This window comes from Gadus macrocephalus, chromosome 13 (assembly GCF_031168955.1).
Source record: "Gadus macrocephalus chromosome 13, ASM3116895v1".
Classification (NCBI taxonomy): Eukaryota; Metazoa; Chordata; class Actinopteri; order Gadiformes; family Gadidae; genus Gadus; species Gadus macrocephalus.
The window spans coordinates 8,468,511-8,483,510 of record NC_082394.1 but is presented as its reverse complement, the minus strand read 5'-3'; the positions used below and the strand labels follow the sequence as shown (position 1 = coordinate 8,483,510).

The 15,000-nt window shown below is 43.8% G+C and overlaps 2 protein-coding genes across 3 annotated transcripts in view; both read left to right on the top strand.

The window, feature by feature from the left end:
• Positions 1-401: 401 nt before the first annotated feature.
• Positions 402-3,638, top strand: LOC132470843 (cytochrome c oxidase subunit 6C-1). The gene is made up of 4 exons (XM_060069742.1): positions 402-526; positions 2,367-2,477; positions 3,031-3,163; positions 3,525-3,638. The coding sequence occupies exons 2-3, from the start codon at positions 2,373-2,375 to the stop codon at positions 3,154-3,156; spliced, it is 231 nt and encodes a 76-aa protein (XP_059925725.1). The 5' UTR covers positions 402-526; positions 2,367-2,372; the 3' UTR covers positions 3,157-3,163; positions 3,525-3,638.
• Positions 3,639-3,927: 289 nt separating this feature from the next.
• LOC132470840 (serine/threonine-protein kinase 4-like) overlaps positions 3,928-15,000 on the top strand; it is a 13,785-nt gene continuing 2,712 nt past the window's right edge. The window contains exons 1-10 of one of the 2 annotated variants that reach the window (XM_060069738.1): positions 3,928-4,339; positions 5,659-5,739; positions 6,036-6,164; positions 6,735-6,849; positions 6,944-7,108; positions 7,247-7,414; positions 7,608-7,745; positions 10,129-10,260; positions 10,476-10,668; positions 13,096-13,229. In XM_060069738.1, the coding sequence (XP_059925721.1) occupies positions 4,296-4,339; positions 5,659-5,739; positions 6,036-6,164; positions 6,735-6,849; positions 6,944-7,108; positions 7,247-7,414; positions 7,608-7,745; positions 10,129-10,260; positions 10,476-10,668; positions 13,096-13,229 (1,299 nt within the window). In that variant the 5' untranslated portion in view covers positions 3,928-4,295. Of the gene's footprint in view, positions 4,340-5,658; positions 5,740-6,035; positions 6,165-6,734; positions 6,850-6,943; positions 7,109-7,246; positions 7,415-7,607; positions 7,746-10,128; positions 10,261-10,475; positions 10,669-13,095; positions 13,245-15,000 lie in introns of both variants that reach the window. The other variant, XM_060069737.1, reaches the window with a different exon arrangement.

The window sequence follows — 15,000 nt, the reverse complement described above, 5'->3', positions numbered from 1 at the left end:
CAGGATGCATTCTACATTTGCAAAATGTCATCTAGCAGGTGTTTGCTTTTGTAATTGTTTCTGAAAATGAATGCTAACGATAATCTTATGCCGTCTTGTGGTACATTTCTAACATTACAGCATAGGCTATACATTGTAGTATTGAGCGACTAGAAATGTTGTTCAGTGCAGTACTTATAGTGAGGTACTTATAATGAGGTTTAGTAGTTCAATAACAATTACAATTGCACATTTGGTCACTAGTGAAGTACAATAGCATGCCTGAATTAAGTCGAATTTAAATAGAATGAGGCGGAATGTATAAGTCAAACTCAATATATGTCTTCTGCACGATCAAAAAAACGTTACAAATGTGATTAAATAAAGACCTTTTCCAAATAAATAATGTATGATTGATTTTTTTTTTATTAATGTCGGGCGCACGGTTTGTCCCTCCGCGCTGTCTCTATCAGCACTAGTTCCTGACTGTAGCACACCACCGAAGAGACACTTTGAGTAGCAGCTGTGAAGGTCGTGTATTTAACTTGTGAGTATTCTGATCATTGAACACTTAATATACATTTGTGTTCAAGGCTTTTGCCACATAGTACACAACATAAACTACTGACATTGTGATTGTCATTTATTTCCTTAGAATCGACGTATACATTTTGGTGTTGTAATATTTCTTATGTGTCCAGCTAACTAGCTTAGCTTGCCGTTAAAACACAGTAGCTTATACCGCTAGCATGCATTCCGAGCAAAGATGTCCCACTTCTTTTTAAATGGGATCATTTTACAATCTTTGTAGATATCAACTATGGGGCGGATTGTTTTTCTGAAAGTGTAATATAGCGTTGATGTAGTTGAACTGCAGGCTTCATAAATACACAAATTTAACAATTACAGAAACCTTTTAATGATGACAGTTACAGCACCTATGCCCCTGACGGGAGCAGTATGGTTAGTCACACCATTCACCACCAGAAACATTGTCGTATTATGTTTTGGTGAGATGTATTAGGGCTTTAAGGTTATTCTTATTCATGTAATACGGTATCAATACAGTCTGGCGCAGGGCTGGGAAGGTCACCTGATTGGGCGACCTGACGACTTGGCACTGCACGCTCATGGCCCTCTCGGTCACAGATAACGCACACATATTTCCTTATTACTGGGTTTTACATTTTGTCCTATTGCATTATTTACGTCCCTAAGTTTGCCATCACTCTAGTATGAAAAGGCTGGCAATAAAACACGCACCCAAAATGTTAAATTAATATATATTAATTCATAGATGAATGATAATGATGTGATAGAGTAGTTAGGCCGTTAAACAAAAATGTAATCAATTCTATCTGATGTGCAGAGCTTGCGAACACGACTAAGCTTACGAAAACCTCAATGTATTTAAATAGCAGATATTAATAGCAGATATTATAATAGCAGAATATACTTGTTATATTAATATAACAAGTTATAATAAAGATTTATATTGGGTTGAAAGGTCCAGAATAAAGTGCACAATTCAAGCACTCTGGTTCTATAGAGGTTGATATGAATCGGACTGGCTGACGCCCTCCTCCTGCAGCTGTGTTGGGGCAGTAGTTTAATATTGCCTCAAAACTCTGGTCCAGTATTTCCACAAGTTCCAGATAACATTGCATCAATATATTTTAATACATTGGGATTTCAAACATTTCACTCAAAAGTTTATGTTCAACTGGCTTAAATGGGGTGAAATACTCTCAACAGCTTCAAGTGCCTGGTTACAGACCTGCTCACCTGGATGGTGTATAATGTTGTAACTGTTTCCAGTGTGTTTGGTCACTCTAGGTAACTGTGTTCCATTCTCATGATTTTTGTTGCTTCTTGCAACTGACACATGTTAAGGGCACACCAGCACACTGCTGGCCAGTTGATTTCCCACAATCAAGAAATGTCTGGGCTAGAGGATGGGAAAGCAGATCTCCAGCCGATTGAACGGATCGTCAGCTTTAACAGTGCTTTAGCACCTACATGGCTGTTGGCCCATAATCTTGCAGTGTTAGTGGTGTTATGACGGCGTCCTGGGCTGGCAAATAGAAGTGTGGTAATGGAAGGCATGCTAACACAGTTGGTGCTTTGGAATATAACATCGTAACAGTGGATGAAAGCTGATGTGATCATGAATGCCATTTGGTCAATCCATTGAGACTGTGTCAGACCACCAGACCATAGGTTCAGCACCCATCTCTAAGTAGGAGCAGACCAGCGATGGTGTCCTAAGAGCTGCTAGACACACTCGCTGCCACCTGCCTTGCTTGGTGTTTAAAGGAGATCGTGATTGGTTTTATGTAGCCGGGTGTCACGGTGTGTAGAGTGAATAACTGCTTTTGTGTTTGTAGGTGGTCATGTCTCTTGTTAAGCCAGCGATGCGTGGTCTTCTGGGGAAGAGGCTGCGGTTCCATCTCCCCATCGCCTTCGCCCTTTCTCTGGTGGCTGCCGCCGGCTTCAAGGTGAGCACTACCAACTACAGGAATCGCTCGGTCCCTCTTGTCTCCACACCAAAGCCTGAGTTATAATTCTGCCTCGTACAGCTGTCGTGGGTGTAACGTGAGTCTGCTTTCTGCATTGTTGTTTATGAGCATAGGCCGGCCAAAATGCATGGCGTGGTAAACATGAAGATGGCCTGTCATACAAATGAACCTATAGGTAAACCCCTGCAGCGAGTCGATTATGAATTATCATGTACGTAACACACAGCAACGTCCTCTGTGGGCAACGCCGATGACGTAGTGACCCACTGTGTAGCCAGTGGACGCAGAATACTCTGCTCTCTCTCAGTGCACTAAGTGATGCTCTGTCTCACTTGCTCGGTACGACAGGTGATGCTATTCCTTCTCTTGTGCTCTCAGTATGCCTTTCAGTGCTCAATCGCTCTGTCTGCCTTTCCATCTGTCTTTCCATCTGTCTTTCCGTCCGTCCTACTAGGTGATGCTCTCCCAATACACTGACTGATGCTTATTCTCTCCCAGTACACCAAGTGACACTCTCTCCCTCTCCCCACAGTACATGGTGACGGAGCCCAGGAAACAGGCGTACGCTGAGTTCTACAAGAACTACGATGCCGCCAAGGAGTTCAACAACATGAGGGAGGCGGGGATCTTCGAGAGCGTGCGGCCCTCCGGAGAGTAGACTTCCTGTACGTGTCTGCTCTCTTCTCAACCATTTCCTGTTTGCCACAACTATTAAGTCAGATGAGAATATGCATGGACTGGTGTTTAAGAGCTACAAAACGCAAGGATGGAAACGTTTTTATTAGAATCAAATAGCCCATCGGTTTTGCATGGTCTCACCTTAACTCGTTGGAGATGGACCGGAAGTTATTTGGGGCGCTTTCGAGCTTCCATCTCTGTTGATTCAAGGTCGAGATCCAACAACCTTTCAGTTTGCTGGTCTCTTTGAGTGTGTTGAACCTAATGGTGGTTGTACCGGTAAAAAATAAAAGGGCAATGTAATGGTTTTGATGAAACAGTCTGTTAACAATCTCTCTCTTTTTGCAGCATTCCTGCGATCAAACCCTGACAGAATAATTCTCCCTGCGGTTCTTTAATGGGTAGACTGAACGACGCTATGCTGTTGTGTTCCTCTACAAATAAACTATTATATTAATGTGTGATCTGTGTCTGTTTTTGGGCGTAGAACCACTTCTGCCTTATCCCCAAGTGAACGCATCTCTCAATAGTACATAATATATTCTACATGCTTGGTCCAAATACAAGGATATTCCTTTTCAACAATGTCTGACTAAAAATGCATTTCATTGAGTATTTCTAGACTATTTAAATTGATACATAATATTTCGCAATACATTTGCCGTTTACACTTGCATCGTCTCAGATGGATGGGCATGACATTGTTTCTGATGTTTCTCCGCCATCTAGTGGTTGCTACTGCACTCTTTGTTCAGCATCTCCACTTGCTCTTCCTGGTCCAGAGAGAAGTGAACTCCGCTGTCAAGCGAACTGTCTACCCGGACTAAAGTACCTCTATTCCGGTTAGGATGAGACCCAGAAGACGGGGAATACGGTTGCTTGGGGGTGAGAAGTAATTCGAAGGTTGTCTACGCCTCCGTGTTCCAAAATGTTACAAATCAAGGATAAGTTTTACGAGTTCAAACACTGCTAATTGCTACATGCTAGCAAGTTCCCGTGTCCCCGCTATTAGCTTAGCTCCCAGCCGAGCACAGCGCCTCTTTCGCCTGAAGAAAGATTGCTTGAAAACTTGTGACAAACTCTTTGAAATAATTCCTTCTACCCGAAGAGGACAACAATATGGAGAACAAGGAAAAGGTTCAGCTAAGAAACCACCCTCGCAGGTAAAGTTACCGTCCAGAGAAAATAAAAACTAAACGAAATAAAGCTTTTCCCATTGATAACTTGGTGGAATTAAACTGCAATAATGGAAGGATGATATATGTAAATGCCTGGACTACAAGAAAAGTATCTGTATGCAGTGTCCACCTTATCCTGACGTTGAGGATGATTAACTATAGGAGAAAAATGTACCCGTAACTTGATTTTGACTTGGTCTTGATGTTGAACATTTAGACACCAGCTTGTTCTAGGTAAACTGGACACGGGCTGGGATGCAAGGGAACCTTACTACATTACTTGAGATCTCCTCAATACGATAGATTATGTTACTCAACAGTTGAGTGTAATTGTTAATTTATCTGCATTCTTGGGACTTGTGATCTACTCCGCAGACAGTCTTCGGCTTAAATGATAAATATGGTGTAGCCAGTTTCCATGCAATTTCTATTGGTATATGTCTTATATAACGTGGTGTTTGTTAGACTAACGTCATGTTTATCAGAGCTGGCCATGCATGTGTTGCAATGAAGGGTTATCCTCTAACTCTAACCCCTAACCCTGCACTAGAGTTTCTTCTGTCGTTCCAAGTCAGTTCTCAGGTTGTATAGCAGATCATTGGATTCTCCTGTTATCTGGGAACCTCTCTCTTTCACACTTTCCTCTGTAACTCCTTTAGCTGCTTAACACACAGGTCATCTCAGAGCTGATAGGAGTTGTAGTTGTAGGAGTGTTGTGCAAGTAGATTTCTCTGTAAGCTAATTTATTGTTTCTCAATCAGGAGCTGACTAAACCCTGCTTTACCAATCCTTTTATTTTACTGAAACATCTGAAAGGAGAATGCAGGGGACTTCCATTACTGTTTTTTTTTCTTAGATGATAATTTATGCTCATCATGAGGCACACAATGTATTTTTAATAGAGAACATTGTGTATTGACTCCTCTTGCACATTTGAGATGAATAGTTGCTACATGTCAGCTGTGGTATTGTATTAACATGTGCTTTATGGAGGTGTATTACAATGTATACTAAAGCTGTTGGGACAGTTAACAGTCCTGGTAATAGTGGGGAGGCTGCAGTCTCTCCTTTTGTAATTGCTTCAACAAAAGAAAGAAGCATGTGAGATGCTTTCAGAAATGCAAATCTAAAAATAAAATAATCCAAAAATAGTGATTCTCTCTTCTATCACTAGTTCACCTCTCCTCTTTGATTATCTCCTCTATTCATCTCCTCTCCTTTCTTACACTGTTGTTTTAGACAAAATGATTTAGTAATGCTCTCTCTATCTCGCTCTCTCCCTCCCCCTCTCTCCCTCTCTCCAGGCAACTTAAGAAGTTGAGTGAGGACAATCTCACCAAGCAGCCAGAGGAGGTTTTTGATGTCCTGGAGAAGTTAGGGGAAGGGTAATCCACAAACAAACTATCTCAACATACATTTCCAATGTCCTTTATTTTCTGTCTCTTGCTGTCTTTCTCTTTGTCTCCCCTCAACGGTCATTATCATAAACATGCCTTCTTCATTTCCTGTTTCTCAACCCACTTCCTCCTCTGCATTGCTGACTGATGAAACCACTGTGTGTGTGTGTGTGTGTGTGTGTGTGTGTGTGTGTGTGTGTGTGTGTGTGTGTGTGTGTGTGTGTGTGTGTGTGTGTGTGTGTGTGTGTGTGTGTGTGTGTGTGTGTGTGTGTGTGTGTGTGTAGGTCATATGGAAGCGTGTTCAAGGCTCATTACAAGGAGACCGGGGAGATCGTTGCCATCAAGCAGGTTCCAGTGGAGTCGGACCTCCAGGAGATCATAAAAGAGATCTCCATCATGCAGCAGTGCAACAGGTATGCCTGCTGACGCACCTCTATTAAACCTGTTACAGGTCCATCTTCTTAACACACCTGTAAAAAAGTACACCTGCTAACACACCTGTAACAGGTACCCCTGCTGAAATCTCTCTAACACACCTGTAACCGGTACAACTGCTGACACATCTGTAATGCACATATAACCAACTTGTAAACGGTACACCTTCGGACACACCTGTACCGGGTACTCCTGCTAACACCTGTAACCGGAACGCCTACTCGCACACCCTCACAGCTATAGCTGCTAAAAAAACCTGCACTTGGTTTACCTCCTCACACACCTGTCACAGGTAGGTACACCTGCTGACACAACTTTTAAAGGTACACCTGTTGACACACCTGTTACACACCTGTAACAGGTACACTTTATGTACACAGACGTATCCTGTGCCGGCAATTTCTCTGCATTAGACGTTGTAACATAACTGTTAGGTGTGTGTGTGTGTGTGTGTGTGTGTGTGTGTGTGTGTGTGTGTGTGTGTGTGTGTGTGTGTGTGTGTGTGTGTGTGTGTGTGTGTGTGTGTGTGTGTGTGTGTGTGTGTGTAGCCCCCATGTGGTGCGTTATTATGGAAGCTATTTCAAGAACACAGACCTCTGGATTGTCATGGAGTTCTGCGCCGCAGGATCAGTGTCAGACATCATACGACTCCGCGGAAAGACGGTACACACACACACACACACACACACACACACACACACACACACACACACACACACACACACACACAGGTATTAATTAGTATATGTTTGTGTAGCTAAGTGAGGAGGAGGTGGCCACCATCCTGCAGTCCACTCTGAAGGGTCTGGAGTATCTCCACTTCATGAGGAAGATCCACCGGGACATCAAAGCCGGGAACATCCTACTGACGGGGGAGGGGCAGGCCAAGCTGGCCGATTTCGGAGTCGCCGGTCAACTGACTGTAAGACATCGCGCCTAGTGCTTAGCCTATCTGGTCACAGAATAATCCTGAGAAAGCATTTGTTTCTCAAAACACCATTACTTTTTTTATCAATGTACAACTTAAATGTGTGTGTGTGTGTGTGTGTGTGTTGGGCAGGACACCATGGCCAAGAGGAACACAGTGATTGGTACTCCGTTCTGGATGGCCCCTGAGGTGATCCAGGAGATCGGCTACAACTGTGTGGCAGACGTGTGGTCCCTGGGCATCACCGCTATAGAGATGGCCGAGGGGAAGCCCCCCTACTCTGACATCCATCCCATGAGGGTCAGTGTGTGTGTGTGTGTGTGTGTACGATTGAATTTATTCATTTATTTTTATTTGGCAGGGATAGTACACATTAATCAACATTTTACGTCACACTTACATGTGCGTGCGTGTGTGTATTACTGCTAAGTGCATGCCTGTGCGTGGAAAGTTTAATAGTTATATATTAACAGTGTGTGTGTGTGTGTGTCAGGCTATCTTCATGATCCCCACCAACCCATCCCCCACCCTGCGGGACCCTTCCCTCTGGTCTGGAAATTTCGTGGACTTCATCGCTCAGTGTTTGGTGAAGAACGCAGAGAGCAGGGCTACTGCTACGCAGCTACTACAGGTACTGCGGTACTTCCACAATACTACTACAGGACTACGGCCAACCAGCTACTCAGGACTGTTACATGGCTGACACACGATGCTACTACATGTGCTACTCAATGTTTCCGCTAGAAAAAAATTGGTGCCGGTCATGTGACCTGGAAGGTTTCATTTGAACGTTTTTTTTAATTTTTTTTACTTCTTTCGATATTCGGCAGCTGTGAAGCGTGCAGCTACTGACTTAAAGTCAAATGTATCGAGAGTGTCTCTGCTTCTTGCAATGCGCATAAGCCTCGTGACTCTTCCTTCGGTACCGATACCGATATATATATTTTTTTTTACGTTTATGTACATACTTGAATCCTATTCCTACTACCTTGCTGCTTTGATAATTGAATTTCCCACGAAAATGTTCTCACGGGATTAATAAAAGTGTATCTATCTATCTATTGGCTGATCTATTCAGTTTCTATGCTGTGCGCTGTGAGTGACGTCATAAACAAGCAAGACGCCGTGCGGAGCCTACAGTGATTGCAAAATGGAGCGAGCAAAAGGATCTGCTATCTGGAGCTATTTCACTTTACCTAAGCCAGCAAGCTCCACGGCTACATGCAACATATGCAAAGTAAATGTCCCGAGGGGTGGTACTAAACCTTCTAGCTTTAATACCACAAACCTTATAAAGCGCCTCCAAAAAGTCTCATGATCCCAGTCTTTTCCCCTCAATGAAACGTACAGTTTGTAGCCATAATTTCGCGCTGTTTTTCTATATCGGTATCGGATCAGTATCGGCCGATACTAAACCTCAGATATCGGTATCGGAGGTGAAAAAAGCGGATCGGTGCATCCCTAGCTTAGATCGGGCCCAGAAAATCAAGCCCGCACCGGCCCGAGACCGAATTCAACCCGACATTTTTTTTAATACATGTGTAACTTTGTACACATTTGTTACTTAGGCCTACTCTGCTAAATATATATGGAAGGAATAATGCATAGAACGCCGGTCATTATTGGGAAAATAAGCCCCGACAGGGCGAACAGGACACCGACAGCGGACGTGCCTTGCTACGCCCTGAAGGGGCTTATTTTCGATAATGACCGGCGACGTTCTATACATTATCCCGCTTATTACGCGGCTACTTGCCAAAACGAAAAAATTACGTCACATGGTGTGTCTGTTTACAATTTATTCGTTACCAGCATTCGTAGTGTTGATCAGCAGTGAAATAGTCCGCCAAAGATTTTGACGTCGCTTAGCAACCGAAGACGCTGGGGTTGACAAGTTACCGGAATACTACTCATGCAAGTGAACGGAGCGTTCCACGGCATTGAGAAGACCCGTGTAATAAAGGCCTATACTATTTCTGTTTATGGCATAGATTTCTCCTCAGATTAGGCCAATAAAGCAATGATAAAAAAAACAACAACTGAAACTATCGATCAAAGCCCCGGCCCGACCCGGCTCAAGGATAGTGGTGGGAAATATCGGCGGACCGGTTCAGGTCAATGAAAACCCTCATTGTTTGACATGAATTGGCTAAACAAATGGCCACTGTCGCATATTTAAACACAATTCAAATTGTGCAGAGAATAATTTCCATTGGTCATTCTGACCGGAGACATTTAGAATTTTCGGTCCTCCTAATTTTTTTCAGATCAATGACCGGACAACGGATACTCTGGTGTAGGGCCCGACCGATATTGATTTTTGAGTGCCGATGCCGATGCCGATTATTTTCAGAGAAAAATTACGATTACGATTTAATCGGCCGATTAAAAAAAAAAAAAAAAAAACAACAACATATAAAACGTAGTTTTTGATACCTTAAATATACTTTAAACACTTTTGACGAATATGTGAATTGAATGCAGAACCTTTGAGTGTTTTAGAATACATTTACAGTCAAAAATGTAAAATAAATAACTAACTCCCAATGTGCTGCGCTCGTGAGCAGTGACTAACACGTGCGTGCTGAGCAGTATGGTCTCACCGTTAGAGTCTACAGTATAACAAATTAACATGGCCTGGGACCTAAAGAAAAACAGGCACAACATGCTCAAACAACGCGTCTTGTGTACATTGGTGAGGTGAGCGCGCAGCTGCCTGAGCGAGCGTGCTTTCATGTTGTACGGTAAAATTCAATCTCCTCTTTTTTACTCCAGCTAAAGTTGTTAGTTAGCAAGGCGAGTAGGAGCGCAATCTGCAGGATACTAATCGCAATAACATTTATAAAAAAAAATAAAAAAAAATCTGTTGTAATCGGCGTCTTTTTGGCCGATGCCGATTATTTTCAAAAAGGCTATAATCGGCCGATTAAATCGGCAGGCCGATAAATCGGTCGGGCCCTACTCTGGTGCTACTACCATACTACATAGTTTCTCTCTTTCTCTTTCTCTCTCAGCATCCCTTAATCCGCTCAGCTAAAGCTAGCTCCACATTGAAGCCTCTCATCAACGATGCCATGGAAACCAAGCAGAGGAGACTGGAAGAGGCGGAGCAACGGGACCAAGATGCAGAGGAGGACGACAACTCGGTACTCACACACATACACACAGCGCCACCTGCCTGCCTCCCCCCACTCAGAACACGATCACTTCCTTTGCCCCGCCCCCTGACTAAGATGGTCCAATCAGACCAGTCGCAACACAAACACATCCATAGCCCCCTATTCCTTAGTAAGACACCTTTGAACACAATCTCATCCTATGCCGAGATGGTCCAATCATGTGTTGTTTGTTGTCGTCGTAGGATGAGGACGAGGTGGACGTCGGTACCATGGTGCTGGCGGGGTCGGAGGGCAGCGACACAATCCGTATGGGGGGCACGGGACCCTACCCCGGTACCCAAGGGGAGCAGGACACTGGGACTATGGTGTCCTCGCTGGGGACCATGGTCATCAACTCTGATGAAGAGGAGGAGGAGGGAGACGGAACCATTAAGAGTAAGGAGTCACACCAACACGTACCGCTTCGGATGTGGGCCAGACTGTTAATGCTCACTTCCCCACCAGAGGGTGCTGTCGTACAGCAGCATTCCCTCAAGGAGAGCTTGATAGTCAAATTGTATTTATTGTTATATTATATGTTTTGTGGTTAACTCAAAGGGCTGTCATGTGACTGAGAGATGGGAGGGGGTGTGTGTATATTTCCAGGATGCTTGCAAATTCTTTATAGTCTATTTTCATGATCTTTCATCTACTTCAAGCAAAGTGAGGCAAATAAGTGAAATATACTGTACTTTGCCTTAAGGGTTGAACAAAATGGGAAGACAATGCAAGTGTGTTCTTATATTTATTAGATAAAACGAGTTTCAAAATAAATGTGCCCTTGGATTATGTTGGTTTACAATTAGTTTGCATTGGGAGTGTGGGATTCAGGTTGGATTAGGAGATGTTGTGACCTGAATGTTCCTGAGTGTAAACTCTCCCTTGTTTCTGCGGTGAGGTACAGTAAAGGTTTTGCCCTATGTCGATAGTGGAAAAAATGCCACTTACCCATAGGAGATTTCCTAGATTTGTTAGACACACACACACACACACACACACACACACACACACACACACACACACACACACACACACACACACACACACACACACACACACACACACACACACACACACGTGGCTTCCTGTGCTAGGTGTTACTGTGTTAGTATGGATTGAGTCTGATATGGTTAGCTCTACATTAGCACAACGCACGGTCTTGGGCCTCACATTAGCATTACCACAGCATTGTGTATGTGTGTGTGTGTGTTTACCTGTGTGTGTGTTTGCGTGCCGAGGAGAGGCAGGTCTGAGTGGAGGTCATGTACTTTTAGGGCTTGTACATCGTGACCTTGCGTCGCAACGGTGCAATTCTATTTCGGAAGTAGAGGAGCATAGGAATGATGTTGGTGTTTGGGTCATTGTTCAGTAATTAATTGTTTGAATTTAGATTATGGGGTGACATCGTTGTGTTAAGAACTGCCACAGCGCTTCTCATGCTGTTGTTTCAATATATTAACGTTGATTTAGTATTCTACAGTACTACAACTCTGTTGAGTCCTCTCCATATGGCCAGTATCACCCACAAAAGATCCCATTGGAGTATATTCCTAATTGTTCTTATATTATCACTGATTTGAAACATCAACACATCCACCCATACACACATACGCAACCACGTGTGTGGGTGCTAGGGTTGTGTGGGTGTGTTTGTTTGTTAGAAGGGCTAGTGGTGGGTCTTTCTAAATAGATGAAGAACGATTGGTTTGACCTGAAGGAATGATCCGACGAAGGAACAGACTGAACATCTCTGTTTCCTTTAGTCAAGAAACACAGTGTTGAGTTTCAGGTTATGTCCGGCTATAGCCAACACTGAATCCACTCTTCCTCAATATCCTGAAATGATATGATATATAATGCCTTATGAAGAATTCTGGGCAGTAGGATATAATGAGAGTTTAAGGATTCCCATGGAGGTCAGAGGTCAGATGACGACAGGCTGACAGGAAGTGCTTTGAAGGACGCAGCATGTAAAGGTGGTAAAGGTCCCACGAAGCCAGATGAGCGCTCTTTAAAGGCTCCAGGTTCGATCCCTGCCCCCCAGTAGATATTTGTATCCCTCGCTGTCTGTTAGTTTCTCAATAGATGTATTGCCCCAAGGACCCTTACGTTGCCGAAACAACAGAGGATCATTTAGGTTTTAAAAAGGTTGAGATGTTGAGTTGGCTGTGTGCCCCGGCCTGCTGCCACAACACAGCGGTTCGCTGGTCTTCTCTACCGCAGTACCCTGGCTGTCGCCCCGACACACGCAGAGAAATGCACGCGTACACACACACACACGCACACAAACTGCACCCTTGTTTCAGAGCGACAGAAATCAGAAATTTGATAGATATGAGGAACAGTACTTTAAGATGCAGATGTCTTCATCTGAATATTTTTAAGGTGGATTAAAATAGATGCCCTTTAGAAGCAGGTAGGGTTTTTTAGGGCATCTGAAAAATCCAAACACCTTCATGGTCTGAATGATTTTATCTTGAAACGGTGCAGAATAGGAGGGGTTTATACAATATACAAAACTGTTGATTCATCGTATTTACGTCGTATAGGAGGAAGAGGGATGTGGACATTATAAATAAAGTTGATCCATCCAATTTACTGAGAGCCTTGTTGGCAATGTGCAGGGGAGATGATGTCATTATCGAACCTCATTGTTTGCGCATATGGCCTGATTATCAGTTAAAACTCTGTGTGAGTGTCTGTGTGTGTGTTGTGTTATCACAAGGCGCGTGTATATGTTAAAACAAGGTATCTGTGTTCAAACCAGGTGTGTAAATGTTGTGTGTGTGTGTGTGTGTGTGTGTGTGTGTGTGTGTGTTCCAGGGCGAGGGGAGACTCTGCAGCCAGCCAAGCCCGCCTTCCTAGAATACTTTGAACAGAAGGAGAGAGAGGCCAACCAAGGAGGAGGAGGGGACTCAGACAACCGCAAACTCCCCCCCGACGGAGACATGGAGGTGGTGAGTCAGCAGGAGGTGTGTCTCTTCGGGATATTGTGTGCATGTGTGTGTGTTATTGTATTAATGCGCGTGTCTGTGGGGTTGTGTTTGTGTGCGTGTGTGAGTGCACTTTAGAGCATGTCATTATTTCCATGGTATACCGTTGCAATAATGTGTCCTGGTCCAGATTTGGACCCCATGTGACCCTGTGAGAAAGGTCACAGAGACCCATGACCTCTGGCTGAGCAGAAGGCCAGTCAGATCTTGCTAGTCAACCAGCCCGTTCGCTAGCATGTGTTAATGTGCTAAAGGGACGTAGAAAGGGTATTACATGTATGTTATTGCTATCTGGACCGTTTCATGCTTACATGCTGTTAAAGGTGACATGTTAGACCAACTTGTGTGACTGTGATTAGCCATTACAGTCCGTTTTGAAAATCATTACAAGTGGGCGTGTCCACCTAGATGTATGACAGATGTATGATAGATGAGCAACGTTTGCTACAGTCCACTGGGTAGGCAAAGAGACCAGAGAGACAGTTGATCTGACCTTAAATACATTGCATTTTTTTACTCATTTCTTATTTTACTCATTTCTTTCCAGCGTCTTCGGTCTGCCTTGTGTATGAAAAGTGCTACATAAATAAAGTTGCCTTGCCTTGCCTTGCCTTGCCTAGGCTGGTAGACTGATCCATCCAGCACGTCTAAGTGGACACTCCCACTTGTAATGTTGTAATGTTGTGATGATGGCAGATTTTCAAAACGGCTTATAACGGCTAATCATACTCACACCTGGTGTTATAATGTGTCACCTTTAAGGCTGCTCACATGTCAGGTCTTTAGCATGTTGGCACACTAGGGGTTCCAGAAAGCAAAACGCATGTCTTCAGAGAATGCAGTCCATCGTTTATTTAAACTGTAAATAAGGACACAAAGACAGCTTGATGATCCGACAGTAGTTTGTATTTGTACAGCACCAGTAGATAACTGACCCCTACCTTTCTCCTAAATTACCTCTATGTACTATCCAACACACTCGCTCCAGGTCTTGAGAGTTTACATGTGTCGGTCTTGGTTATGCTAAAGCGTAGCGGGGTCGTGGGTCTTATTTTAGAATCATTGATCCAGGGTAATAAATAGCGGTACTGCTGGTAAATGCTAACAGCTAGCGTGGTCTCATGGGGGGTCGGCTATAACCATCCAGATCGTATTGAGCCATACGATAGTTCTAGAGCCTAGTGCCGCGTCGACTGAAATGCTATCAGCTCCACTCTGACCTTTTGGTTCAAACAGGAATAATCGACGTGGATCAGGCATACAAGTCTAAACCGAGTCTAGCTTTGCTTATGTTTAAATTAAGCTACCGGTACTTAAAGTTAATGTGAATGTGTATAGTTTATTTTATATTAAATGGCTCGATTTAATGGGGAGTAGTTGAAATAGTGGTTCAGCTGATACAATTGTTCAAATGTTTTAAGAGTCATCAGCCACACCTTAAGGTGGTTTCTCTGGAAACCAAGCAGTGGGGGCCAAGCTCTGGTCATTAAAGATCCCATGGCACCCATCCCTAGAGGGGGCTCGCTGACCCAGGGGTCCTGCCTCTAGCCACCTCATTATCCCCTGGTCTCTGACTGGATAGGTTCCCTTCTCACCTCCACTGTGATTGCCAGTGTGAGGTAGGGGCTACCACTGCGAGTGGATGTTCAAGTTGCAGCCTCCCATTGTCTGATGCACATTACAACACAGAGTCTGACTAGGCACGGTCATTCTGATAACAAGGATGTAAACTCAT

Coding starts and splice junctions, on each gene's coding strand:
- LOC132470843 (XM_060069742.1), top strand. CDS start 2,373: ATGTCTCTTGTTAAGCCAGCGATGCGTGGTCTTCTGGGGAAGAGGCTG. Junction 2,478..3,030: donor TGGCTGCCGCCGGCTTCAAG/GTGAGCACTACC, acceptor CTCTCCCCACAG/TACATGGTGACGGAGCCCAG.